Raw genomic sequence first — 27,725 nt, 5'->3', positions numbered from 1 at the left:
TATATATATATATAATATATATTCTATTTAATGCTTATCTTCTACTCTGCGCATTTGGTCAGCAATGGCTCCGTTTAAGTCAACATATGTAGGAAGCTCCATCTATAGCATGCAAGTTGGTTGCTTGGTGCATGGATCAGACGATGGATCAGACTTGGTGGACAGAGACCAATCATGTGTCAACATTTATTAAAGATTTAAAAGGTTATCTGATTTTCCTCCTTCCTCATTACTTGCATTATTTGGTGTAAAGTTGGGAATGGGCTATTGGGTGGAAAACATTGTGCTGGAATATTTATATAAGCGTACATAACCTATACTAAGATTTTTTTTTTTTAAAAAAAAAAAAAAACAATGAAGACAATGTTCCATCCAAATACTATTAATATAAATAGGAGTATATTGCTTTCTATGAAAAATATTTTCCCTAAGAAAGTCATATTATATCAATAAAAGAAAAAATATTGGAGCTTTAATCTTATTTTACATATGCATAAATAGTTGGGGTAACTTATTAGTCCTTAAAACATAAAAGCTAAGCAAAACACGAACAATAGTTTGCACTAAGTTCTGAACGCTTACCACAGTTCATCATTTCCATCTATTCTTAATTCTAACCATTAAGCCATGCTTCATGTGAAGGAAAGCACTATTTTTTGGCGTCACGTTCTGGCCTTCAATGACGTGAACATCATAGTTGTGGATTATAGGTGATGCTGTAGCCTTCATTAGGAAAAAGGACAACTCTTTTCCTGGACAAATTCTGGGTCCTGAAAGGAAAGCAAAGAATTTACTCGGCGGCTCACGTTTGAGCTTTCCTTCCACAGTGATCCACCTCTCGGGCTTGAATTCATGGCAGTCTTCTCCCCACAACGATGCCATCCTTCCCATCGCATGTACGGCTAATATAATTACCATTTGTGGATTGACCCGATGGCCGCTTGGAAGAATGTCTCGCCGAGTAGATGTTCTAAATTCGAAAGGATTAGGTGGGTATAGCCTCAATGTTTCACATAAAGCAGCTTGGAGATACGGTAGCTTATTCAACTCATCGAAGGACGTTGGTAGCTGCAATTCCCCTACTTTTTTCCATGACAAGTTTCTTTTCAGTTCCTCTCTTATTTTAGCTACAACCGTAGGATTCTTGGACAGGAGATAGAAGAACCACGTGAGAGTTGTACTGTAAGTGTCGTTAGCGGCAAACAAAAAATGTATAACATTGTCCCTGATAAGACTATCACTAGGTGTTGGTCCAGTCACCTTATGTCCTGTTAAGTAACAGTTTAAAAAATTGAAATTCTCTTCATCTCCACTCCATGTGATTGCTTTGTTGGATTTTTCACGTTGAATCGATATATGTTCTGCTAAAATATCGTCAAAATATTTCCAGGCATGGCTTCGTTTCTTCTCTAATCCAACCTGAAGCCAACTCTGCAGCTTCCACAAGCTGTCAGGCATGATACATCGGTAAAATGCTGCCTCCAAAACATCACTCATGGCTTTGTGGAATCGATTTTCTGGAAATTCAATGGAGAGAAATTGAGGGTTAGAACCGGTTGCCAGTATCCAACCAATATCAGATGCGTACCTTACAAGCAAATCTTGCAAGTCGACTACTAGCTCTTGTTTAGAAACATGCTCCAGTACTTTAATAAGCCCTTGCTCTAGACGCTGCCGGAGGACCCTTGCAAGTGATTGCAGAAATTGTGGATGATTCAAGAAAGCATGAAAAATTCTCCTTTGACGTTTCCACTCCTCACCATCGGAATTGAAAAGCGCTTCCCCGAATACATCAAACTGCTTCCTCCATTCGGACCCTTTTACATATGCTCTATAGTTTGTGTTCATTAGATAACGCACATTCTGAGGATCGGCTGTGGCCAAGAAACTTGAGTTAGTGAACCAGATTCCTCTATATAGGATGGTGCCATTGCTTTTAGTCACTATTTCGGAAACTTTGTCAACAATCCTATGGAAGTTGAGAAGGATTGTTGGGGTCATCCCAACAAATGGCCAGTTTCGGGGGAGGCCATTGCTATCTACGAAGCGATGGAGAAAACGAAGAAAAGGAATAGCCAAGATCAAGCATACAAGATAAACAAACACACCCATCACGATTCTGGAAGGATATAGTTTCAAAGTTGCCTAGAACAGATTCTCAATCAGGGCGCTTTATATGGTTGCAGTCGCCGTGCATTCTATAAGTAAGTCACCATGAAATTAGCATAGTATCACCTATAATGAAAAGTTTCCATCCACTTACCAACCTAGCCCACCATATCCAGCCTGTCTAGGTTCTAGTTCCCTTAGAAATGTAAGGTGCTATCTGCTTTGTCCCTCACCCATACGCTCCTCCAAAGAAAGAAAGAAAAGCAAATCCATTGTCCATTTACCCGACCTAGGCTCTATTTCCCTTAGAACTGCAAGGTGCTATATTTCCCTCACCTTATAACCCTCCATCAAAGAGAAAAAAAATGAAAAGCAAATTCATTCTCAACCTTAATTAAGAACTAATCCAATGTAATTTACATGCGCATATTTCCTAAGTCATATATATATATATATATATATATATATATATATATATATATATTAATTGAACTTAAAAAAGATAAAGTATTCTGTGTGTGATTATAGATACACCAAATTTAGATCAAAATTTAATTATCACTTTGTTGGGTTAATTACATTTATCTTTTGTTACTTTACTTGGTTAATTAGGTTGGTTTAATTTTTGGGTTATCATATACGTGGAAACTGGTCCATCGCATATCCTTGTTTAATTAATGGAAAAAAGTATCTCATAAAATAGCATTAATTTTTGGGTTAGCATTGAAAGACTATACTTAAGAGCATCTCAATAACTTCAAAGGTTTAAAATTAAATATTTAAATGAGACAATTTTTATCGACAATAAGAAAAAAATTATTAAAATTTTATTTTCTAATTTTTTGAGATATAAAATTTCTAATTAAACTTTTATTTTATAAATTGAAAAAAATGATTGATTTTATATATAAGATAAAAATAGTTATTTGTGATCATTAAATATATATTACCGTAATTGATTAGAAATAGAGAAAATAATTGAAAATTAATAGCATTGTGAGATTGACAAATGAGAAAAATTTATTAAATACATAATTAGAAAAATGAAAGAATATATAATTTTATTAAATATCTTGATTTTTACTTATTTTTAATAAAAAATAATATAAATAGTTGAAAATTAAAGACGACATGCGAGATGAGAGAAAATAAATATTTATTAGACATTGAATTTAAAAAGTGAGAGAATATATAGATATTTTATTAATTATTTTAATTTTTATATATTTTTAATATAATTAACTATATTATTATAAAATTATAAAATTTATAAAAAAAATTTTGAAACTTTAAGTTAGAGTTTTGATGACTTTATTGCAGAACTTCAATCAAGTTCTCTCCAAAATGAAAAATTTGGTGAAACTTGAAAAGAATTGATTCCTAAGCGTTACATGCATGGTAAGAATACACGTCGTCTCCAAAAAACACTTCAACAATTGATAAAATAAAAATGAATGTTAATTCGTTGCTGATGGAACAGTATTGGAGGGTAATTTCTCAACCAACCGAAAAAGGACTAGAAAGAGTGAAGGGCAATCAATCAAGATCAGTTGCCATTAGTTGTATCTACATTTATTAATTGGAGTTAGGTTGTTTGGTAAAAGTCATCATTAAATTTAAGGGTTTAGGTGGGGTTGAAGTTTAATTGTCATGGTCCTAGCGTGGAATAATTTTACATAGAAGAGATATGCTTCCAATAAATAAAATCATAATTAAAAATAAAAAATTAAAATATAATTAATAAAAATACTATAATTTAAAATAAAATTTTAAATTTCACGTCAATTATATATTAAATTCATATTAAGCATTCAAGAGTTTACACCATCATCTACTGTGCAGTCATTTCCACTGCATTAACTCCCGTGAATCCCACTGACCAGTGCAGTGGGAGATGCAATGTCCTCTCTCTTAGTTGGTCGTGGCCAACCGTCGGCATTGAAGCTGTAAAGGCTGAGTAACACTACTAGAAAAAGGTCATCTGGGGGTGAGAGGAAGAGATCTCAGAATGATACAAATTGACGAAATTGACCTTTTTCCTCCTATACTATATTACTTAAACTTGAAATTTGAATCTTGCTATGGCCTGTCCAGATAGAGGTGATTATGGGTGGAATTAATAAAAATAGTCTTAACCGGGTGGAGTTCCGTGACAAGAGCTTGTGACCACAGTGAGGGTATTAAGATGGTCGAAATATAACATTAACTAGTTCCTATAAACACCAAATTAGAAGAATCCTATTAAGCAATTTATTGTTAATTAAAATGAAAAAGAAAAGACAAAAATGAAAAAAACCAAAAGGTTTAGTAATTGTCTAAGAAACTGTTGCTACACGAAATTTGACGCGGAAACTCGCGAATATACATGTAGAGGTACCCATGGTTTTCTAACGTTTTAACACTCCTTCCATACGTTTGCAACCGCGAATATCACAAGTGTTTTTCCGACGAGGTGAGGCGATGGAAAAAACCTTGAGCGATACATTTTGAAGCGAAAGAGAAAGAGAGAGGGGAAATGGAAACGGATAAGGGAGAAAGAAAGGTGGAGGAATCTAGAGAGAGAAAGAGATTGAGCGAAACCCCTCCCGACGATGACTGCTGCCCAATTTGTTTTGGCTCCTTCACTGTTCCTTGTCGATCCAACTGCGGTCATTGGTATTGTGGTAATTCTTCTAAATTTTTCTTCTTCTTCTTCCTTTTTCCTCAATCTATTTGGTTGGTACAGTCTGAGTTTGGTTTTGTTTGGTTGGTGAGATAAATTCAAAATGGAAAAGAAAGGGAAAGAAATAGGGTTTTTCTCTTCAAACTAGATATTGAACGTTGAATTTTAGGTTTAGGTTTAGGTTTTCCTTTTACCAGAATATTTATCAAATTACTTAAAATTTTCGCTTGGTTCATTCAAGATATCGTCCGGAAACTATTTTCAACTAGTCTAGTCTGTTTTACATTTTCTGGTTTATCTATGGTGCTCCTTATGTGCAAGGATTTATTGATTTTCTCGGCTTAAATAAGTAGGTACATTGCTTGAAGAAAAGAATTTGTGTAACTAGGAAAGAAGTCTGTTTTGCCTCATTGCTTTATTCTGTTTATTACTTTACAGTGAGATTAATAAAAATCAGGAGGCTTTGTTTATGGGACCTTTTTGGGGTTTACATCTCTTTCGTTCTTTCTTTCAATTTACAAGCATTTTGAACAGGATTTGTTTTTTTTTATTTTTTGCTCTTTATTTGCTGGTAACTTAGTGAGATTGTTTTTAACTCATGTAAACAGGAATAGATATTAGAACTTTACCTGGACTTGTGATCCTTGAGTGGCGAACGCTCAACTATTAGTATAAAGGAGGTTGTTGAGTGCTTTTAATCTTTATCCCTCGTTAGAGGAGGAAGGGTGGTGTTGTTGTGTGGGGCTTGGCGTTTGAGCTGTTTGCTATTTGCAAGTTCCTATCCATTTACTGTTTGTCTTTTGCCGTCATTTCTCCAGCAGAAGCTCTTTTATTTACTGTAATTATTGCTATAGGAGTTATGTTCCATTGTTGTGTAGCCAATGCCTTGACCCATACACCACCTCCCCTAACAACTTGCTTTTGAAGGAAAGGATTGAGTTTCGGTGTTTGTGAATGCTCATTTGGGAACAGATTTACATGTTTGACCTGCAATCATCTGTCCTCAAGATGGTTCTTGTTTCCCCTCTTCCTCTTTTCGGTTTTGGCAGGCAGTTGCATTTTGCAATTCTGGAACTATTCCTCAACATCTAAGCCATGCAAGTGCCCCATGTGCACTTGCAAGATTGTTAATTTGTTGCCAGAGGCATCATTACAACAGCAACAGGACCAGGAAGTTATGGAGGTACTTAAAAGTATACAGAGGTATAACCTTCTCTTTGTTGGAGGTGCTCGTGGTCTTGCTCAGGTACATGTGCTAATGTAGCCTTTTCTAGACTCTGTTAAACATATATGCGAAGTGGATTTTGTTGTTTCTTTCTCTATTTCTTTTGACACATATAACTTTTAACTGTAATGGCTTTAATTTCAGTGATCCTTTTAAGAATACTGACTATGCTGTAGATGTTCATATATGTTACTATATCATAAACGGCTCTGTCATTGTACATTTGCATAAGAGGTGAATTAGAGAAGAGTTCTATTTTTTGGTGTTCATCCTAACAATCCTCATGCTTGCTTCTTGATTATTGTTTCATATATTTTGCCAGTGTAACATATCAATCTTTTGTTCTGTTGTGAGCAGGCATGTGAACATTTTCTTCCTTCTTTTCTTAACAGAAAGTGCGTGAGTTACCATTCTTCATCAAGAGAATGTTCCAGGCATTGATGGATCCTGACACAAATGATTCATATCTTGCTGAAATGCGCCTTTTTGCAGTTAAGTTCATTCAATATATACACTGTGAAGTATATAAATATGTGTGTGTGCAAACTAGTACTGATTTATATAAACATAGGATACATATATAGCATTTTATACAATTAAAGGAAAAAGAGGAAAAAAAAAGGAACTGAGAGAAGGCTGGATATGTTGATATGTTCAAATGAATAAGTTGTTCTTTTTCCAGTATCTGGAAAACAAGATATGTGATGACTTCCTTCTATTGTTTCTGTCGCTTCATGACTGTTTAGTAGTTACCTCTGTTGAAGTCTTACCATCTTTCATGTGTTCCAGATGGTGCTAAGTATCCTCTACAGAGCTACACCATTTGACTTCATTCCAACAGGTAAGTTTTTTGCTTGAGAAATACTTTCATTTTGAGTGTCAGTAGGATGATTATTGTAATATTGGTACATGTGGTGGATTTTCTTGATCATTTTGGTGTTGGAGAGCTAGCTAGTGCACTGTAAGATGTATGCTAGTCAAATGGATAAATCAGTTTTTTCTGCATCGCAGGGGGCCTGGGAATTGGAAGAGTGTTTGATTTTTCTGCTATTACTCTGGTACTCATCCTGCGTCTGGTGGGCATCTATCGCAGAAGACGGCTTATGCAGCGGGTGAGGCACCTAGCAGCCATGGAACTTTTACAGGAATAAACTTCTACGATTTTTAATGCACGCTATGTGTTTTTCTATTCCTGATGACTGAAAATGGCTGTAAATTGTCCAAATATGTGTGAAGGAAGTTAAATTAGGCTGTACATTTCTGTAGATTTAATCAAAAATAGAGCAAGATGCTTTGGAGGAGTGGGTGATTGATTTGAATATATGGGGCAGTAGGTGTTTTGCGTGTCTATCAGCTACTTTTATGTACATAGAAGTGTTGCAACTCTCTGCATGGGTTGCTTTTTACTGACTTGTCCGTCCCTTTGTTCACTTCTAATATATTTGTATCTTAAAGTTATAATATGATAATCCAAAGAAACGAAAATGCTGGTGATTCATGTTAACTTGTAGCAAAACAGTGTATTTCTTTGATTTGATAACTGTAATATCTATTCAAATAGCAACGTCTCATATTAAGATAAAATAATTATGTATTTTAATGTATACAATAATCAAAGAAATTAAAATTAAATATAAATATATATTCTTACTTTGAAGGCATAAAAATTACTAACAATGGACCGAGTGTACACTGTGCAGCGCTTTTTCTTTTGGGCTTGTTGGAGCCCGAATTAACTCGAATTTCGGTTGTTATCCGTGGCCTAAGCACCAAAATAAAATTCCCATAAAAGCCCCGCGAAAATTTAAAATCCCTCACCTCGGCTGATGATAGCATTCCACATTCAAAAATACCAACAGATCTTTCTCTCAGATTCTCTTTTCCGTTGTCAGCTCCCAGTCCATCATCCCTCCGATCCCAAGTCTGGAGATAGGAGAAAAGATGGGTCCAGTGAAGAACGTTCGTGCAATCTCGCAAGAGGCCTTCGATGAGTTAGTGAAAGAGAACATGGATGATCTCGGAATGGACCCCACCGAAGCCTTGGAAGACGCCATCCAAACCCTCTCCCTCCAAGGCGTCGATCTCTCCGGTAGTCATTTTCGGCGCCATTCTTGTCTTTGGTTTCATTCTTTTCTCTAGAGTTCCCAATTTTTAACCAGTTTTGTCTAATTGATTGTAACAGGGATCGTGAAGTGTGTTCCAGGGGAAGGTGGCGTCAAGGACCACCCAGCGATGCAATGCTTGGATAAACTGAACCAACTAAACGCCGGCTCAAAAGATCAATTCACAGCCCAAGATTTAGTTCCAATCTCAGGTTTACTTAATAACCTAAGCGAATTATGTAGTGATAAAGTAGAATCGGGAAATGCAGCAATCGTAACTAAAAATGGCGGTGTCGAACTGGTTTGTTCAATCTGTTCTAAGATTCCAACTGAATCGCAACAGACTCTCGTTTCTTGTTTGAAGACCATGGCATCGTTGCTAACTGGTATAAAACAATTTAACCATTCCTCTTTTATGTTTAAGGTTTGATAATAGTTTGTGTGTTGAAATTATTTGTTTTATATTCTTCTTGTTATTTCTAGATGTTCAAAGTACAGAGGCTTTTCGGGTGAGTGGAGGACCGGTGATTGTGGTTCATATTCTTAATACCGATGGAATTCAAGATTTAGACATCTTGAATTCTGGCTTTGCTATTGTTGCTGCTGCTGCGACTGGTAATGAAGTTGTTAAAGAATCGTTTATGGAGTTAGGAGTTGATAAGTTGATTCTACAAGTTTTGAGTGGACAAACTAAAGGCAGTGTTCAAAGTTTATATGATGCTATACGTGTTCTGTTGACGTCTGATGATAATCGTGTTGTTGCTTCTCAAGTAAGTGGAAAATGCCTGTAATAAATCTATTAAGTAGTAATGTACTACTATCATTGTTCCTCAAAATGGTTCTGATGTGTTTGGTCCCATCAGGTTTATGGTTATGCACGAAGATTTGCGAAAATTGGAATTGCAAGAGCTCTTGTGGAGTCACTTCATGGAGGGCTTAGTTCAACTAGTCTTGTTTCGGCAAGCATAGCATTAAAGGCCGTTGCTGTGAATGTAAGTTTATTAAAATTGTTTGACATATCAGAGACTACTTGATATCAGTTAATTATAAATTCTTATGGCTTTTAATTTGGAGAGTGTAGAAGAATTTTCAGATTGAAGTTATCCAATAGTTTCATTGCACAGAGGCTTAAGACACTAATCAGATATGTGTGACAAACATGGGATTTGAATTCACTGTAACGTTTTTTGTTTCCTGCAGGATGAAATATGTAAGTCCATTGCTGATGCTGGTGGTATTGATGCACTTCTAAAGTGTGTTGATGATAGTGGTGAACAAGGCAACAAAACCGTAGCTAGAACCTGCTGTTCATTGCTATCCAAGGTACAGATCTAAAAACTTCTGATGAAAGTCGTTTTCGTTATTATAATCTGCAGCTTAAAGTTAAGGATTTTCATTTTCTCTTTCCTTTACTTTTTACCTTTCATGGCATGAAACTTTTGTGCTACAAGTTTATGTTTACACTTGTCTTTGTGTTTTGTCATCTGAGAATGTAGAAAGGTCTTTTTAAAGAGCTGTAGAATGTTACATTCCCAAATGGATTTTTGATTATGGGCTTATGTGACTTTGAATAGTGTGCATTCATTAGATACTCTTGTAAAAACTCTAAAATGTAAACTATATGAATAATTTGAACTTAAAGCATTAATGCATTTTTTTTTTCTTTGGCTAGCTAGCAGGAAGTGACTCAAATAAGAGCACTATAGTTGAGAAAGGAGGTATGGACAGGCTGATCAAACTGTCAGCAAGATTCTCTGATGACCCATCTGTGCTGCAAGAGGTAAGGGACCAGCAATTCTTGTACCACTAAAATGCTTAATTATCAGGTTCACAAATCATTTTAATGTTCTGCTCAAGTAGAATTCACAATCCATGAGTATTGGTATAACATGATAGTTTCACTGTCATCCTGCTAATCTTATGGTGTTAGGAACTCTAGTCTTCACAGATAGCGGTTATGTGTTGGCAAACAGCTAGCTCCTTAGAATTCTCCCACAAATATAATGGTTGGAAAAGTCGTGTCCATTATGATATGATGTATGCAAGTATAATTGGATAGAGTGGGGATCATGATGAATCATTTTTATCATAATGTTTAGGTCATGTCCATTATTTCTGTACTCTGCTTGAGATCACCAGACAATGCAACTCATGCCATTGAAGCCGGAGCAGCAGAACTTGCTATTCAAACCATGCAGAAGTTTCCTGCTGCTCAGCAGATGCAGCGAAGTTCCTGTCTTATGATTCGAAATCTTGTTGTGAGGAACCCAGAGAACAGGCAAGTTTTATGAATATATGCAGAGTTCTGTACAGATTCTATTGCAGCAGTGTGTTTTAGTTGTATTAGAATATGCACTTTAGTGAAAAGTTGATTTATGGGAAACCAACGCTCTCTTGTGCAGAATCCTTCTTCTGAATAATGGTATTGACAAGTTTATCAGGAAGGCAAAGGAAAATCATGAAAGCTGCAAGGATGCTGCTACTGATGCTCTAAGGGATTTGGGGCTCGATAACTATAACTCATAGTTAATGCCTAGAAGTGCTATAATGGGTTTATTGATTTTGGAACTCAACTTTTCTGGCTCAATTTTGTTTCTGATTTTGATTTTGTGGTGAGGTTGGCCATGTCATATCATCAGTTCAAGGGAGTTACGGTTTTGTAAGGTTGGCCATGTATTGAATGAGGTTAACTTGCTATAATTTTGGAGGCATCCGTTTGTTACAATTACGACTTAACGTGGAAAAAGTTATCACAATGGGCGTCATTATTAAGGGAAGTTTGGGGTTTCAGAAAAGAACGTGCAAGGTTATACTGAGATACTGGATGCTATCTTTTGGTATAAGATCAGCGCCATGTAAAACACTCTGGGAGGCAAACTTTGCAAAACTTTTAGCTTACAGTTTGGCATTGGACTTGAGATTGTAAGGTGTGTTACCTGTATCCACCACCAACCCACAGACAACGGCTGATCCTTTCGTAGATTGAATGAATAGTATTACTACTATTAAGAAACAGATAACCAAAATTATGGGCCAAGAAACGCTGGTAAAATTTTCATGAGAATACCTCACCAAAAGAGTTTGTCAAAGACAAAATTGTACATTTTATACCAATTCTGTACGGAACACAGATTGTCTGGACTAAAATTTCATTAAGGAATTGATCAGTCTTAGTCTAAATTTCCTACATCCTAATTAACTAGTATGAAACTCTCATTAGAAATGAGAATTGGTTCAAGCCTCAGATTTGTACAGTTTAATTTGCTGGAATGCTTCCTCTGCTTCCACTGAAACCTGAAAAACATAAAACTATAGCTCCATTATCCTGAACTAACACAATAGTCAGTCCCCAATTTCCATTAGCATGCAAGTGCTCATTAGCAGTTACAGAAAAGTAGTATCAAACAATGCAGAGGCTGAACATCCCTACCTAGTATTTTGTCCAAATGGTAAGAGATCCTAATCAAGAAAGCCTGAACTAGATGACACTATCTCACTGAACAATTGAAGCTCTTAACCATCATGGTTATCAGCACCTGCATTGTACATTCCCCAGTTAACAACAATATCCATCTCAAGAAATAAAAGAATAAAAGCACGACGTACCAGTTGAGTGCAGTTGGAACATCTTACGATATCGTCTTCTCTCCTCATTGCGCCTATCATTGATCTGCTCACCAAGTATTATTGTTAAGCACATTTGTTTATAAATATGCAATGCCGCAAGATACTACCAATTTCATTCTATCTGCTAACCTTTTTCATAGCAGCAGCAAGCTCTTTCTTTATTCCACCTGAAATGCAAATATATTTCAAAAAAAATAGTTATCAAAAAGTCTGAACAAGTTTCACATATTAACTTGTTGACACTATACACTGCCTTGATCCGGTCATCCTGCATATGTGGCAGGCAGGTTTCATGAAAGAGAAGAAGCTATATCCTGGGCCTAATCATATGTAGAACTTCAGGTTGCCTATGTTTGGCCAAAGTAAAATTTAAATTAAAAATAATGAGTCAAAGCCAGATAAAGTTGACTACACTTCTCAACATCCCATTGAGAAATTTTCCCATTTGCAACCTGCCAAGCCCTAAAATGAACATACAGGTCATAATCTTCTAAAACAGGGAATGATCCAATATTGAGTACATAGTATAGAGACTGAGTCAAAGTCCATCACTAACCATCATTTGGCTCCAATTGCAATGCTTTCTTGAAGCTTTCAACAGCAGCATCAACATCATTAAGTGCCATGTGTGCCTGGCAGATAAGTATCACAATCATTAGGACCAGAATGTGCTTGAATGGACAGAAAATGTAGCATAAAGAAGATAATAAAGAGGCAAGCTGTAAAGGCAGCTTCTAAGAAAGGTCTATGTAATCTCAACCAATTTTTCCCTTAAGAGATGACTAGCTCAGACCAAATATAAGCCAAAGCCACCAGCATCCAAAAGATTATAATATTATTAACAATGAAAGACACTAACCTGACCTTGGCGAAACAAGGCTTTCACATTGCTATCTCCATCTCGCATTGCAAATTCTGTGTCCAACAGTGCTCCTTTCAGATCCCCTAGTTTCAGTTTACAGGCCTAAAGCCACAAAACCATCAAGGTATTAGAAAATCAAAAAATTGTAAGAAGACTAAGATTAGTCCAAAGGACAAGTTGATGGACAAGACAAAGAAAAAGATATTAAAAGATTAACAGAACAGAAAACTAAGTGCAATTTAACTTGGATAATGATAGTTAGTGTTTAATCATAATTAGGATATGGAAAAGTAAAGTGATTTCTCACGTGGCATTAGGCAGCAAATCAGGTTGCAAAATTATTTGAACCTCAAGTGCTCAACAATTGATAAAAGTCAGTCAAAAGGTGAAGAATGAATCTTACAGAGCTATTTGTGAATATCTGGGATTTCGTCTTTCTCAAACTTGAACTCTTATCTGCAAAGCCACAACATATTATATGCAGACCAACCAAGGTGAATTGAGAGTCCAACTACTTTATTAGTAGGTGAATGAAACGAAGTACAGCAAAGAAATGTCACCTTCATCAATCCCTTCTTTCTCCCAGCAGATATCTAAATAGCGTAGAGCCTTCCTGTACTTTCTGAGAGCCATCTTATAGTCAAGTTTCTGTTATGGACATCCATTAGCATAAATGAGAGACCTCAAAGGAGAGTGAAAAGGAATAGGAAAGGAAATGGTGTAGAGAAAGAATAAACAATATATCTAGGAAGCACCATCTTGAAATATCAAAGTGTAACAAGAAGGTTTTATAAGCATCTTGAAATATCAAAGTGTAGGAAGAAGGTTCTATAAGCACAATAACATGCAGCAATGAACCCATTACTGCAAGAATAAACATGCATATGCCCATTACCTTGTAATGTTCATTTCCAAAAGCCTTAACAGAATCTACAGCAGTCATCCACCAAGATAGCTCATTAGGACTCTCATCAAGGTCAGCTGGCCAATCAGGATAAATGTCACCATCATTGAAAAAATTGGATATCCCATCATCTGCCCCCTCAGGGATTTCTCCACAATCAGCAATTGTCATATCAACGGTGGGACAATCAGCTTCACCAGTTGTTACATGTTCAATGGAACGAACAACACCCATTCCTTTGACAACCTTGCCAAATACAACATGTTTCCCATCTAAATGAGAAGTGCGAGTTGTAGTGATGAAGAACTGAGACCCATTTGTGTTAGGACCAGCATTTGCCATCGATAACATTCCTTTCCGTTCATGTTTCAATTCAAAATTTTCATCTTCAAATTTCAAACCATATATTGACTCTCCTCCAGTACCATCTCCAGCAGATATATCTCCACCTTGTACCATAAAGCCTTTAATAACTCGATGAAAACGAACTCCCTGAAATAAAAAAAAAAAAAACCATATATCATTCAAACTCAACAAAAATAAAATTCCCATCCAAAGGCATATATAATCATTAATACAATGAAATTCTCATTAATTCATGGTTTATGCATACGGTAATTGCATTACCATAACCTGCGTTGCTATGACTCTTCATTTTCCTAGAAGTATCTACGTCTGACACATATCTGATGGACACGAGGATGGAGGTCCAACCCTCCAAATATATGAAAAACTCAGAAAAATTTGAAAGTACTCATTTCAGACACATACTGATATCTAATTCCTACCCCCAAGTTTGAGTAACATAGACTATAACCAAATTTGAAACTAAAAGGACAAATTGATATCATATTTTAAAGTCAAAGAATGAATATGAAATATATTTTCTGAGAAAATAAATAAATAAATTATGTTAATCATTCAAGTCAAAGACAAGTACCCTTAAGGTTTTTCTATTTCTAGCTGTCGAAAGATGCCAATCCAGTATGCCAGCATTTCATAGACAAACCACTTACAGCATCACAAATAGTTAGAGGACATTTCTTTAATGTTGCCATCTGTTAACAGATGTGGTTTAGATGGCATTAGCAAACAAAAGAAAACTTGAATCTTAACTCACATGCGGATAGCCAAAACCATCATCAAGGTATTTTAAATGAATTCTTATGTTTCTTTGTTGATGGGAAAGATTAAAGATTTGATGCTTAGACTATAACATGTAGAAAGAATCATAGACAACCTTAAATCTTGGATACTATCACAAGTTAAAAAGGGGAAAAAAAAATCCGAATTCCAAGTATTTCCCATATTCTTGTTCAAAAGATCCATTAGCAAAATCAACTAGCAATAGCCATTCAAAGTTGACAAAAATGGTCAGTATGAAGGTTTGAGCAAAAAAAATATATGGTCAGTATGAAGAACATTCATACAACATCAGGAAAAAAAACTATGCAAATATCTCCAAGATTTCTTGCTACTCAGACTCTTCCTACCCCAAAAACAAGTAATTCAAAGAAGAAAAAGAAAAAAAAAAACATTTCATTGCAAGAATGCAAAGAGAAACAAAAAATCCAAATAAAGTCAATGACATCAAAGTCTTTTCATATCACTATAAGCAAACGCAACATAAACCCAGATAAGCAAAACCCCTACATTTTTGCATCCCATACATTAAAAATGATAAGAAAATAAAAAGGAGAGAAGGAGAGAGGGACCTTATAGTGAAGGGGAACACCAGTGTTAGGACCAATGCCCTTTTCACCAGTGCAAAGGGCCCTGAAGTTCTCTGCAGTTTTGGGTACTACATCAGTGTACAGTTCCACTATTATCCTTCCTTCAAGCTCTTCTCCTATGCTTATATCCAAATAACACCTCGGCCTCCTCATCATCATATTCATAAGTCTCTTTTTCTTTCCTTTTTCTTTTATCTCTTTCTGTTTCTCTCTGTTGCTACATAGCTTTTATGTTTATATATAGAGAGAGAGACAAAGTAAATTACCTACTCTTTCGTTCTCTCTAGAGACTTCCTCTCTGTAAAACCCTAGTCCCGCTTTATTTTTTTAACTCAACTTAATTATTGCTAATATAAAAATGGGGGTCTCTGACTCTTTGGAGTTCGGGTTAGCAGCACTGGTCCTCCCCCCCCCCCCCCAACCCACCACCCCGTTCTCTCTCTCTGCTTATTTGTTTTTTTTTCTTTTTTCTTTTTTTTCATTCATGATCCAATCCGATTTTTCCACTTCTCTTTGAATTTTGCTTTTCAGGAGATTGATTTTTTGTGGGTTTTATAGTTTTACCCTCTACTTCATCTTCAAGTCTAGGACATTCATTGGCCAAACTTAATAAATTCCTTGTATGGATTTTCCTATATATAGTAGTATTTCTGTTATCAGTAAGAGTTATTTATGGTGGAACTAGATCAGATTTTTGTCCATTTTAATCTCATATACTGGCCACTTTTGAAAACTAGGTTCCTACCTAAATCCATATTACAAGTGGTAGTGGGTTAGGTCATGAATTATAAGTTCCTCAAACGCTCTATATTACTACTACTAAGTGTATTTTCTAGAAATCATGAGTTAGGGCATGAATCACGTTACCCAAACTTCATTTCCAGGACGAAAAGAACCCTTTGTTTTTTTAATTCTTCTTCACTTGGGAAGTCAATTTTTTAGATTTAATTTAATTATTTTTAAATTATGTTATATTAAATTAAAATATTTTATATAATCAAGTAAGTTTATATGTCACGTCAAGTGTTTAAAAAATATAAATAAAATATTTCAATTTCATATTAAATTGATGAAAAATTTTACAAAGATTATAAGCTTGCATACTCTATTATATTTATTTTTTCAGAGAAAAAAGCTCGATATAGGTGTATTTTCTTGTGAAAAAACAGAGGGTATTATGATGAAAAAAAAACCTTAAATAATATAGGTAAACAATGAATTGTGAAAAGAAGATAAAATAGATTAAGGTGGCGGGACTCAAATAATGAAGAAATGCATCCAATGTTTGATGTAGGAGGTTTGGTAGGAGAGTACAAAGGGCAACGGAACTGACAAGATTTGTTTGCTTTTAACAGCTTTGGGTACATAGCATACGGAGATGTCAACCATGATCCTTCTTTTGTATTATACGCACAAATCCTGGGATCTTTGCTGCAGCCTCATATTATATATAATTTAATTCATCAGGTAAGGTGGGATAAGCTGATAAAATCATTGATCATAAGCTCAGATTGTGCGCACCACGCATAGATGTGTTAACCTGTCCATGTAAGTTGGTTAAGCTGCACCATTTTTGGAGTTTCTGTCTTTGCTATAGTCGTCTCTTTCCAACAACAGTTTCTTTACAAGAAACATTTTCCTGACGGCATTGCCTATTCTTCTTTGCTAATTGGAATTGAACCAAGTGACCCGCTATACAAAGAGGAGATTCCCTATCTATTATACATTACTAGTTTCCCCTTTAAATTTGGGAGAAAAAGAAAAGGATATTGTATAATAATGAGAGCCTAGTGGACGTGGTCTTAGCTTAAGATTTATCGCCTAAATGCCGTACAGTTGGAAGAAACTTAAACCACCCAAATTTGATTTTCGAGGAGGATTGGAGGCCAAGGCCATGATTGTAGCATTGTTAAATACAATGCCTATGTGATGCCACTAAAAACAGTAGTTTCGTTTTCTTTATTTCCAAGGGTCTAATCTGATTCACTGGCATGAACAATCAGTGGTATGCAGTTCAAGAGAAGCCACCTAACCCCTCCGAGTGGGTCCACGAAAAGGCCGAAAAATGGCTGACCCAATTTCCAATTGGGGAACTCGTAGCAGGCACTTATCCAGGGCCTGTTTTCTTTGGATGTGTAAATTGAGTCCACGCAAGAATGACTCAGTCATTGCCACTTCCCACTTTCAATGGCAAATAAAGCAAATACGATTTGTAATTTTGTGTGTTGATGCTGTATTAGATCACTTATTTGACTAGAGAAATGCTGTGGGGCTTTGAGAATGGAAACGTGATGGAAGTTTATATGGTGAAATGTTTGGAAGTTTTCATGGAAAAATAATGGATGGGATTCGAGAGGGGCTTGCAACACCCACCCTACAGATGCAACTTATTGATTGATTAGGTGTTTTTGCCCCTGAAAGATTAAAGTAAAGAGAAAGCAAAGGTAATCAGATTATATACAGTGAAAGTGATGCATAAGTTTTCAAGTTTAAGATAAGATACATCATGCTTTACGGATATTCGTTTTGAGGGGCGGAGAGTTGGCCACCAAGGGCAAAAAGAAGACCTTGAAAGCGTAAGAGAAGCAAAGCTTTTTAGATGGTTGAAACCACTTTCCATAGAGAGATTAAGCACTGGTTGCGGCAACCTGAGTGGGAGGTTCAAGCCTACAAAGGGTCATAAGAAAAGTAATCCCACCTTTTCAAACAACAGCTACAGGCCATGAAAGCCCTATTTTCACCATTCCTTATCGGGCTTACGGGTCTACCATAGTTGGGCAATGAAACTGTCTTTTAGGATGTTGACATGGGCTGAAAATAACAAAGCCCAAGAAAGCCCAATTTTCCCTCCATAGAGGTCACCAGGCACCAACCCAGCAACAGCCAACCGGTTTTGTCTGATTGGTTAATAGGCCTCCAGGCTCCCAGTCTCCAATTTTCTTGATGAATTCCTTCCAGCAAACTTGTTTTCACCTGCACAAAGTGGAATTCCTATAGTGGAAAAGCAACTATAGAGAAGATCACCTCTATAAAAAGCTATCACCTGGAGACATACTTGATCTAAATTAATCAAAGAACGAGTAACACTAATCACTGCTGATAATATAATTTAATCAACCTCTTAACAGAGTGGTTAACTAATCGGGCTCTCCCGAGAGTGGTTTGTCCAATGAAGAAGTTGCCACTCCGAGATTTGACTGACAACAGAATCCAGGAGGTGGACAGGAACTAAATGGAAAGTATGAAGGAAAAAAAAAAAAATAAAGGACAGTACAGATTTGTACCCAGTAACGGTCCTAGGGAGAGTCAACTTTTTTCACCAATGGAGCTGACAGTTGATGATGGTCCTGGGAGGTAACTGAGACAAAAGCTGCCCAAACCACATGTTTTTTCATTTTTTTCCAAAATCAATTGTGTGACCCCCTTAACCACGTGATGCTACTGATATCAGCATCCTGCAAAATGGGTTTATCCCTGTCAAATTTCCCCTTAATTTTTGACCAGAAAGGGGCAAGACAAAATTTTCTTGTGCCCACTTTGGACCCACTTTTTCCATCTGTCTTGCACCATTTTTGATCCTCTTGTTTGATGAGAAAAATACCAGTGAATTTGGTGATCCATTCGAACCGACTTTCGATTAAAACTTACTGTTTCACGTGAAGCAAAAACAAACATTGCTTTCCTATAAGTTTTCACATGCCAAATACAATGGAAAAGTTATTTTGATAACAACATTTACCCAAATGATAGTACAGTAGTTAGTAGTTTAGAGAAGAAGAAAAGCAGAACATCAAGCATAGGTACCATTTAAGAACTTAACAATGTCGATCCATGTTTTCAATTGTGGTTCTTTCCATGATGATTTCTTTGCATCTATTTGCTAGTAAAAAGTAAAGCAATTTAGATATTACATTATTTTTATCAAAATTAATAAAAAAAAGACAAGACATTAAATATAAATATCTTTTTTAAGTGCCTAACTACATTGGCTACCATTCTAGGAATAAAGCAGACCAATCAATTTGCATTGGAATAACCAGTTTTGCATTTTTTTGGGAACAGCATTGGCAACACCAAACTTCTCACCATTGTTCATTAAATGCTCTCTATCTGTCTTGGTTGGGGAACCCAGAGTCCCAAAGGTGGCATAACAGCCAAAATTCTACTGTCTCATGTTGCTAACAAAGGAATGTGAACATTTAAAGATGCAATCTGTGTGAGACTGCAACTTAAGAACAATTGATACAGAAACAAAAGAGGAAGGGAAAGAGAATCCAATGGAAAACCCAACAGAAAATAAATGACGACAATAATGAGGTATGCAAATAAACCAAAAAGCTGAAAGACCCAACAAACTACAAAGCAACGCTCAATCTTGCCATCAATGCAAATAATTAACATCTACCCAATTTCACAAATTTTAATTTTACATTCCAAGTTTACCGTTCATAATAACTGTCATAATTATTAAACAATAAATATTTTCAAAATTTGTAAAAAAAAAATACTAATTTATATTCCCCTCTAAGATTACTTATATTATTTTTGTCAAAAAAATTGTTTCTTTCAATCTAATTATTCTCATGAATGAACCATGAAAGAACCCAAGAGAACAATGGCATCAACAGTAAAAATTAACAAAAGTCTAATTAAAAAAAGAAGAAGAGAGAATCCATTTTTTTAACATACAATGAGAGTATAACCATGAAGGCAATAAAAAAAAAAAAGAAACCCAAGAATATTAATAATCAAGATTCACTGCTACTTCCATGTTGCTTTTGTCCTTGAACTGGAGCTTGTTCAAGGTCTTCTTCTTTGATCTCTTGTTGGGTATCCTCTGCAGGCACCGCAACTGGCACCTCCTCCGTGGGCCGGGGAGGAGGAGGGTTGACCCGACCGTCAAGGCAAGAAGAGCATTTCCTCTCAACCCAACCTTCAAAATCGTACTGACCATGGCCCATGATAGGACGCCCTGAACATAGCCTCCCAATCATGCCGGCTATGACTCCAAGTATTGTGATCACTGCTAGAACAGCTATGACGGGTCCAACCGACCCGTGACCCGTATGGGCCGTGTAGGCTTGTTGGCTTACTCCTACGGGTGGTGGCTGCTGCTGCTCTAATGGTGTAGACATCACCAAGAACAAGAAAGAACTTCTTTAAAATATATGTATATTTGAAGATGTTTCTTTTTTTTTTTCCTTCTTTTTGGGGTTTTTGAAGGGTTTAAGCTTCTGAGTTTGCAAAGAAGCGATGGAAAATGGTAACTTAGAAATGGGGTTTTCTTTTTGTTTCAAGCTTGGATCATGAAAAGCAAAAGAAAAAGAAAAAGATACATAAAGAATTTGATGGGGTTTTTAAAGGGTTTAGGGGAGAGAAAAGGGTGGAGTTAAAGAGGCCAGAGGGAGATGGAAAAAGTGGGGAAAAAGGCAAAATAATGTGAAAGGAGTTTCGTGTCCTTTGGTGTTAAAACTGTTGAGAGAGCTCTGGATGTGCTTGGGGACTATTCATTTAATGTTTTCATTTCCTTTTTCTTTTTCCAATCTAAGAGAGAGAATGTTTAGGGGGGAGGGGAAATGCATGGAAGAGCTTCCTCAGGAACTTCTATGGTGTCCTGCAAGAAATACTGAAAATTCAAGACTTACTTTTTCACATTTGTTTTAGGGACGATTTTTGTTAACCTTGTTTTTTAAAATAATTTGTTTTTTAATTTTAACAGTTAAGAAAAAATTTTTTAAATAAAATTACTTTAATGAAATCTTTTCATATTAAGTGTCGTGCTTTTTGTTTTTAGCTTTTTTTTTTGCTGTTGTTAAACATCATTTTTTTTATTATGATTACAAGAAATATAATAAATAAAATAACTCAAAAGTTAATTATCTAATTTAGATAATTTTAGATAATATCTTTTTGTCTAAATCTATTTTATTTTAGTAGTAACTTAACTTTGAATAAATTTTCAATACATCTTTATTTTTATGTCAAATTCTTTTTTGATTTTAAACTTTATCTTTATTGGGAATATGTTTAACTTCAAAAGTTTATGTCTTAGTAAAATATAAAAATAAAAGAACAAGTAACACATTATGTTTAAAAAATGCTATTGTTACATATTATATTCAATAAAATATTGTTAAAGTTGAAAAAAAAATCGTTGCACGTTTTTAATATATTTTTAATTTAAAGAGTTTATATTGTAGTGAAATATAAAGGAGTAAGTTATACGTTATTTTTAATAAATATTGTTATAAAAGGACATTGCAAATCTAAGAAAATGTTACACACTTCAGTAAAAGATGTTATAAATCAAAACTTCAGTAACAGATGTTATACGCAAAAGTCAAAATTTCAACACCAAATATTATACGTTAAGATCAAAGTTTCAGCACTATATATTACACTTAAAAGCCAAAGCTTTAACACTAGATATTATACATCAAAACTTTTTTCTTTCCATTGATGTTACAAGCCAAGGCTTGTTTTACCAAACTTGAACAACTGAAAAACTCAATATCAATAAATCCAATAACTTATTGTTACTTCCCATATCATATTTTTTGGTTTGAAGATTGAAGATGGGACAACGGGAGATAGATAAAGAAAGAGTATTGTGAATGTAAACTAATAAACCTAAGAATGTGTTGTTACCTTCCATGTCATGTTCTAAATGTATTTTTATCATTTCATAACTAAAATTAGATAAAGACGAATAACTTTACATTGAAAGTTATTTTTGAAATGAATTTACAAGAAGACCATTTTTTACAATTTTATCTTTATTTTATAAATACAGAAAAAGCCCGAAGGAACTTTCATGGGTCAATGTCCTCTATTTATGAGCTGGAAACCTTTGTGCTTGGAAAAGTGAGTATTTTCACCTACATTACTCCACCCACCTTCAGCAATGCTAACTTTCAAACCATGAATAGTAGAGTGAATATCTGCAGTTTAAATGCATGCCAGAACATTATTTTTGTATTACGTCCACAACTAGACTTCAGGATTTCCCCTCTTTTCCAGTTTGGTGAATCCAAGAGCTCACATATGTGTAGTGACTTTAGGAAATTAAGCTTTGTTCTCTTAGTATAATAGAAAGTATTCTTTCTGGTGCTGTCTTCATCTTGTTCAAATAAAGAGCTCTCCAACAAGAAAAAAAAAAAGTATAGAGAGTTGTCTTCATCTTCCTCTTTTACTTCATTTCTCTACTTTCTATGGAGCCAAAGCTGCCTTGCTCCATCAGGCAACTCATTATTAGTTCTTCAAAGTTGTTTTTATATGCTTTGCCTTTGTTAAAGGTCAAAAAGTTAATAACATTATTTTATGATTTATTTTTTTAATCTTTTGGATTACCAAAAAGTTAAATAATGTTCAAACTTTAGGCCAATTGATCCATCTCTTTCTTGCTTTTTGTTATGATTAATTTAAAAAAAAAATCACCTCTCGAAAGCTTGGGAAAAAAGTAGTTGTTAGCAACAAGTGATGCATTTTGGAAGGTATTAGTATTAATAACTAGATAAGCATCAATAAATATGTTGGCTATGGGGAAGATAGGGAACAGACCAATAGTTGGTGCTTGATTAAACATGGCTAGTAGGACAATTACTGATGGGTTATAGTGTCTTGGACCCAATAGTTTCATGATTATAGTTTTTCTTTTAATCTTGAATATTGGGATTTCGAATATCATGAAAAAAAGGGTGAAGTTTGAGTTTGTTATAGAAGTAAAAGGAAGGAATTACATGACTTCTACAAGTTCAGGGAAGAAACAGTAATTTCCAATTATGTTGCAATTATGGTTCCATGGGGATTTAATGCAGCATAAAAGGGGCTGGTTATGGACAAATATATTCAATGCTGCATTTGTTTGAACAATGTTGATGGAAAATGATTGAATGATGAATAACAAGAGGGACTTCAAAAGCAGTCAAAAAAGGGGGACAAAAATTTTCAAGTCTAGCAAAAGGGTTAAAATCTTGAATGTTTTAGACTTCTAGCTCTCTTGGAGCTCCCCCTCAAATATGAATTTTTTTGAAGCTGCAGGTGTGTGTCTAGTGCACACCACACTACACAGGGAAGGAGTCAGAGTGGAGAATCTAATCTGAAAGCAGAGGATACATCTCAGAGTGATGATGATGATGATGATGAAGATAATGATGTTGATGATTATGATAGTTCATGATACACAATACTTCTGATGCAGTCAAATACACTAAAACAGAAACAAGAAAAAAAAAAGGTGGTGTTTTTGGAAGACAAGGACATAGATCTCAATGGGGCTCTACAAAGGTTGGTCAGGCATCTAACAGCTTTTCTTTATATTCCTTTTTGAATCCAAGCACTCCTTGTCGGCTTCTTTATTGAATCTATGTGCATTTGAGCAGCCTAATTTTCTCCTCAGAACTCAAAAAGAAACCTGACCTTGATCCTAAGTGAATGTGGAAAGCCAAAAGGAAAGGGGAAAAAGAAAGCATAAAATAAAATATGTAGATGAGCTGGTCGCAATACAGAGTTCTTTGTGCTTATGTTGCCTCTGGGAGGTGCATCTTGTCAATCTAACCTGCCAAGGTTATATATTTGAACCCAAAAAAAAGAAAAAAAAACCTCAAATACTAATGTAAAAGGTAGTTTTTGTTCGATTTTTCCTGATGGAGCAAATGGTAGAATCATCCAACTAAGACAAGAACACCAAATTATTAATATATTCACAACCTATCTTGGTGCATTGATTGAACTAGATAAGCTCCATACATAGACCAACACTTCAAATACTAGCAATTTATAAGTTCACAGACCCGCACTTCTTTCTAATTTGTCCCTTCTTTCCTGTGAGTACACCGATATTACCAAGCTTCGCCATTGATGTGGCAAAATCATTCCCGAAAAGGTAAGGATTCGTGCTATAGGAATTAACCATTGCAGCAGTTTTTGGATCTTGCATTAGTGCTTGATCAGATTCCAGAAGCCCTGTGTTGTTAACAAGGTTTGTGTAATACATATTGTCAAATCTATAGGTACTTGCAGAGTCAAGGGGAGCGAGATTGCTGTTTGAGGAATCCATGTTCGGACACATGCTTTGCAAGCTAACGAGGGCTGAAGCATCAAGCGTAGGGTCAGGTCTACCAGTGCCCCGGAAGTTGAAGAGTCTTCTCTTGAAGGTAAAACATTGAGCATAACCTATGGTATGAGCTCCTGCAATAGACACAAAAAAGATAAGGCATCTATATCAATTAAATTTGCCATGATTATAATTTATAGCAGAAATGATATATTTAAGGCTGTATGTATGTGACAGTATTAAGAATCTTATATGTTTGCCTACAATTTTTGGTGATGCTTCATCATCTGTAATAGTCCACAGGACCACCACTATGCAAGAACTTTTTCACTTTCAAATGCCATGGAAATAGAAATGAAATTATTTGGATAAGTACTATCCATCAAATCGTCTTTGAAAAAGGAAAAAGAAAATAATAGAATGAGAGTTTTAAGGCACATTGACTCTGAGCAATATGCTAAGAAAAAGAACCTGAGAGGACTACAACATCCTTAAGGTCAAGACCCTTTGATGTGAATTTGGCAGTGATATTTTCCATGGGCTCAATAGGTGATGGTAATTGTTCATTAGCTGCCTGCTGACTAGCAGTTGTTCCATCTCGTCGCCCTAGCAAGACTGGCCAGAATGGCCCTCCTGACTGACAGACAAAAATCGTAGGAAGGAAAACAATTTACTTCATCTGAGAATTGATTTGCAGTGCTTAGAAGCCATAAACAGACACATGTCAATTACCAAGACAACAGCTTCCCTTGCTGCTAGAGTCAATATATCAACACACGACACGGTTGATGGGCAAAATCTTTCAACATCTGCTTTTATGTTGTCAATGACTTCATACCCTCGAGCAGAGTTACGGTTTGGAAAAGCATTCTTCTCGCCCTGGAAATCTTCTGTGTCATCAAGAAGCACCGATGCATCACAGCCCTATGCCAGAAAGAAACCTTTTAAGCAAATTTAAGTCTTCATACTAGCCGATTTAGTAAACACTAGACAGTGAAATATATTATACACTGCAAAAGTCCATGTAACACGAATGATACGTTTGACGAATGATATTAATGTCCTAATTGAGAATCTGAATTTTGTATGTTTATCATGTTTTCTTGGAAATTAAATCATAAGGATAAATGATTAAAAACGCAGCAACAGTTCTATTTATTAAATTGACTCCCAAGATAGCCTTAGGCTCTGCTTGATTACTGAAGTTGTAATGGGAAAAAAAGTTCTAGAAAGAAAGTGAAGTAAAAGGAAGAAAAGAAACAAAAAATTATTTCTCTGCAAGCCTTTTGTTTCCAAGAAAAGTTTTGCTGTGAAAGTTGGAAGTTTACTGTAAACTATAATACTACTATGTTGGCTTCCCCCCCTCTCTGTCTCTCTCATGAATGTAAAAACCAGCTTATAGGTTCTAAAGTGGACCCAATCTGAATGTAATAGGATGGGGATTCCGTGTTGGTAGCACCAAACATAAGATATGACCTCAAGCAAAAGCAAAGAACTTTCCTGCAAAAAAGCGGTTTACTGTAGGGCTTTCTCATTTTCCTGATAGTGAAACATGCAGTAAGTAAATGACAACAGTTTTAGTTTCCTTTTCCTACCAATGACATGGCACCTTTTAATCTTTGGCTTCAATATGGTTCTGATAAGAGATTGAATTATAAAAGTTAAAGACATAGACAAGCAAGAGGTAACAGATTCATAGGTGGTTACATTTACAAAACAATCATGAAAATGCAATCGGAGGAGGGACGCAGCTATCCTGATATCATTCTTGTAAGCTGCCCAGACACCATACTTAACCATGCTTGACAAGCGGGGGCATGATCTATCATAAAACCGGTAATCAAGCTGGCTATTTGCAGAGTGATATGGACAGACAAAGGGGAAAAGGTACAAGTATACAAGGAAGGGCAAAGTGAAGTAGGAGAAGAGTTTATGACCCATGACTGAAGATGCAAAGCTTAATCTGATGATCTATGATTAAGTGGTGGAGATTTATATGCAGAAACAATGGAAGATAGTAGTGAGTTTATTGGTTCAACTTCCAAGGTGGACATGACACTATGGTGGTTTATTCCTACAGGCCGCACCAGGACTAAAGCATCATCTTCCAGTTGTTTAAAGGTTATTAGGAATGCCTTTCATAGGAAATTTCGAACGTGAGACATGGATCATTACAAGCACTAAGGAAGTGTGGCTCGTAAAATGGCCCATGATCCTGTCAAAAAACTTCTGGTAATATTATTACAGTCGCTGCTCATATGATGTTGGAAATTTTTATCTGAAGAGCACTCAAGCACTTTCTTGTCAAGTTAGAAGATGATTCACCAATGAAACTACAGCAGGCTGGAACATTACTTTATAGTTAGAACATCTAAAATTACAAGCAGACTACTTCTTTTTGAAATTAATGGCTCAAACAGAGGGAATCAAATTAGCCAATGTCTTGTGGATAATATTTTTGACAACTTCCTGGAGCACAACATTTTTATCAGTGCTGCACGGGTCTAGATGCATGATGATAGCTTCATTTTTGTTTTATCTCTAAGCATGTCTAGTGTATAGTCATGGGCACTATTTGGCTTTGTTGAAGTACTGTGATGTGCTATTTTTTTTTTTCTAGTTTACTATTAGATTGCTATCAGGTGTCTGTCAGTAAAATGGATGACCATTTGTTCTATCCTTTTACTGTAGTCCAGTGATTTTAATCAATGAAAAACCATTTTGGCTGAGAAAAAAAAAACAGAGGGAGTCAAAAATTGGAGCTAGATATTTTATTTGATGAACTTTAACTGATGCCAACCTAATGCTAACCAGGATCTCACCAGAAGAAGTTTGGTCAGTATTCATAACTTATTTATTATTGATTCATCTGGACTCATTCACAAAAATTTAATCTACAGTAAGGAAGTTACTTGCAACATAACTTGGTCAAGCTGTGGCAGGGCAACATATAAGAATGGCTATTTCCTGAAAAGCTGATAATGGGATAATGATATATAGGTAACTTTTTAAACCACATATTTTTTCTACACAAATTCATCATAGACCTAATTTCTGCAATATTTATGCATAAAGCTTTGTTGTGATTGGCAAGACATAAAGAAAACAATAAATTAGTCCAGGAAAGAATTCATACATGTGCTCAGGAAAGTACAAAATATGATCGTATGACTAGGATCTCATATTTAAAAGGCATGCGAAAGAATTCTGCACAAGTCAACTTCAACAGGATAAGGCACCATTGATGCTTCATTAATCTTTTATCAGCTCAGTAACAGTGGAAGTACAAGTGTCACTGTGAAGTGTGAACTATGAAGCCGGAGAATAAAAATGATATTTCCACAAGCACTTTGCATAAATTTTATGTGATTGACCTTCTGTAGGTTTTCCCAGATAATTAATCATAAGAGCAGGAGCACCACTTCAAAATGAATACTGCTATTTCA

The 27,725-nt window shown here is 35.5% G+C and overlaps 5 protein-coding genes across 6 annotated transcripts in view; 1 reads left to right on the top strand and 4 right to left on the bottom strand.

Moving 5' to 3' along the window:
* Positions 1–2,526, bottom strand: part of LOC18607891 (alkane hydroxylase MAH1) — a 5,782-nt gene extending 3,256 nt beyond the window's left edge. The window contains exon 1 of one of the 2 annotated variants that reach the window (XM_018116475.1): positions 1,359–2,526. In XM_018116475.1, the coding sequence (XP_017971964.1) occupies positions 1,359–2,112 (754 nt within the window). In that variant the 5' untranslated portion in view covers positions 2,113–2,526. Of the gene's footprint in view, positions 1–382 lie in introns of those variants that run through there. The other variant, XM_007042301.2, reaches the window with a different exon arrangement.
* On the top strand, positions 4,204–10,823 carry LOC18607889 (armadillo repeat-containing protein 6). The gene is made up of 14 exons (XM_007042298.2): positions 4,204–4,772; positions 5,821–6,017; positions 6,389–6,487; positions 6,786–6,837; positions 7,008–7,108; positions 7,233–7,235; positions 7,938–8,085; positions 8,179–8,484; positions 8,582–8,868; positions 8,962–9,090; positions 9,299–9,421; positions 9,771–9,878; positions 10,198–10,376; positions 10,501–10,823. Exons 1-14 carry the CDS (start codon positions 4,625–4,627, stop codon positions 10,622–10,624), a joined length of 2,004 nt encoding a protein of 667 aa, XP_007042360.2. The 5' UTR covers positions 4,204–4,624; the 3' UTR covers positions 10,625–10,823.
* LOC18607888 (peptidyl-prolyl cis-trans isomerase CYP40) lies at positions 11,125–15,636 on the bottom strand. Its single transcript, XM_007042296.2, has 10 exons — positions 15,207–15,636; positions 13,483–13,983; positions 13,148–13,235; positions 12,991–13,043; positions 12,585–12,689; positions 12,282–12,357; positions 11,855–11,892; positions 11,705–11,768; positions 11,529–11,634; positions 11,125–11,392 (listed from the first exon to the last, which is right to left on the bottom strand). The coding sequence occupies exons 1-9, from the start codon at positions 15,387–15,389 to the stop codon at positions 11,612–11,614; spliced, it is 1,131 nt and encodes a 376-aa protein (XP_007042358.1). The 5' UTR covers positions 15,390–15,636; the 3' UTR covers positions 11,125–11,392; positions 11,529–11,611.
* LOC18607887 lies at positions 19,973–20,359 on the bottom strand. Its single transcript, XM_018114849.1, has one exon. It carries the CDS (start codon positions 20,357–20,359, stop codon positions 19,973–19,975), a length of 387 nt encoding a protein of 128 aa, XP_017970338.1.
* LOC18607886 (peroxidase 10) lies at positions 23,944–26,221 on the bottom strand. Its single transcript, XM_007042294.2, has 4 exons — positions 25,987–26,221; positions 25,012–25,203; positions 24,751–24,916; positions 23,944–24,413 (listed from the first exon to the last, which is right to left on the bottom strand). Exons 1-4 carry the CDS (start codon positions 26,218–26,220, stop codon positions 24,001–24,003), a joined length of 1,005 nt encoding a protein of 334 aa, XP_007042356.2. The 5' UTR covers position 26,221; the 3' UTR covers positions 23,944–24,000.

This window comes from Theobroma cacao, chromosome 2 (genome assembly GCF_000208745.1).
Source record: "Theobroma cacao cultivar B97-61/B2 chromosome 2, Criollo_cocoa_genome_V2, whole genome shotgun sequence".
Lineage (NCBI taxonomy): Eukaryota > Viridiplantae > Streptophyta > Magnoliopsida > Malvales > Malvaceae > Theobroma > Theobroma cacao.
Note: the sequence above shows the minus strand (reverse complement) of the source record. Positions and strands in the feature narration are given on the sequence as shown.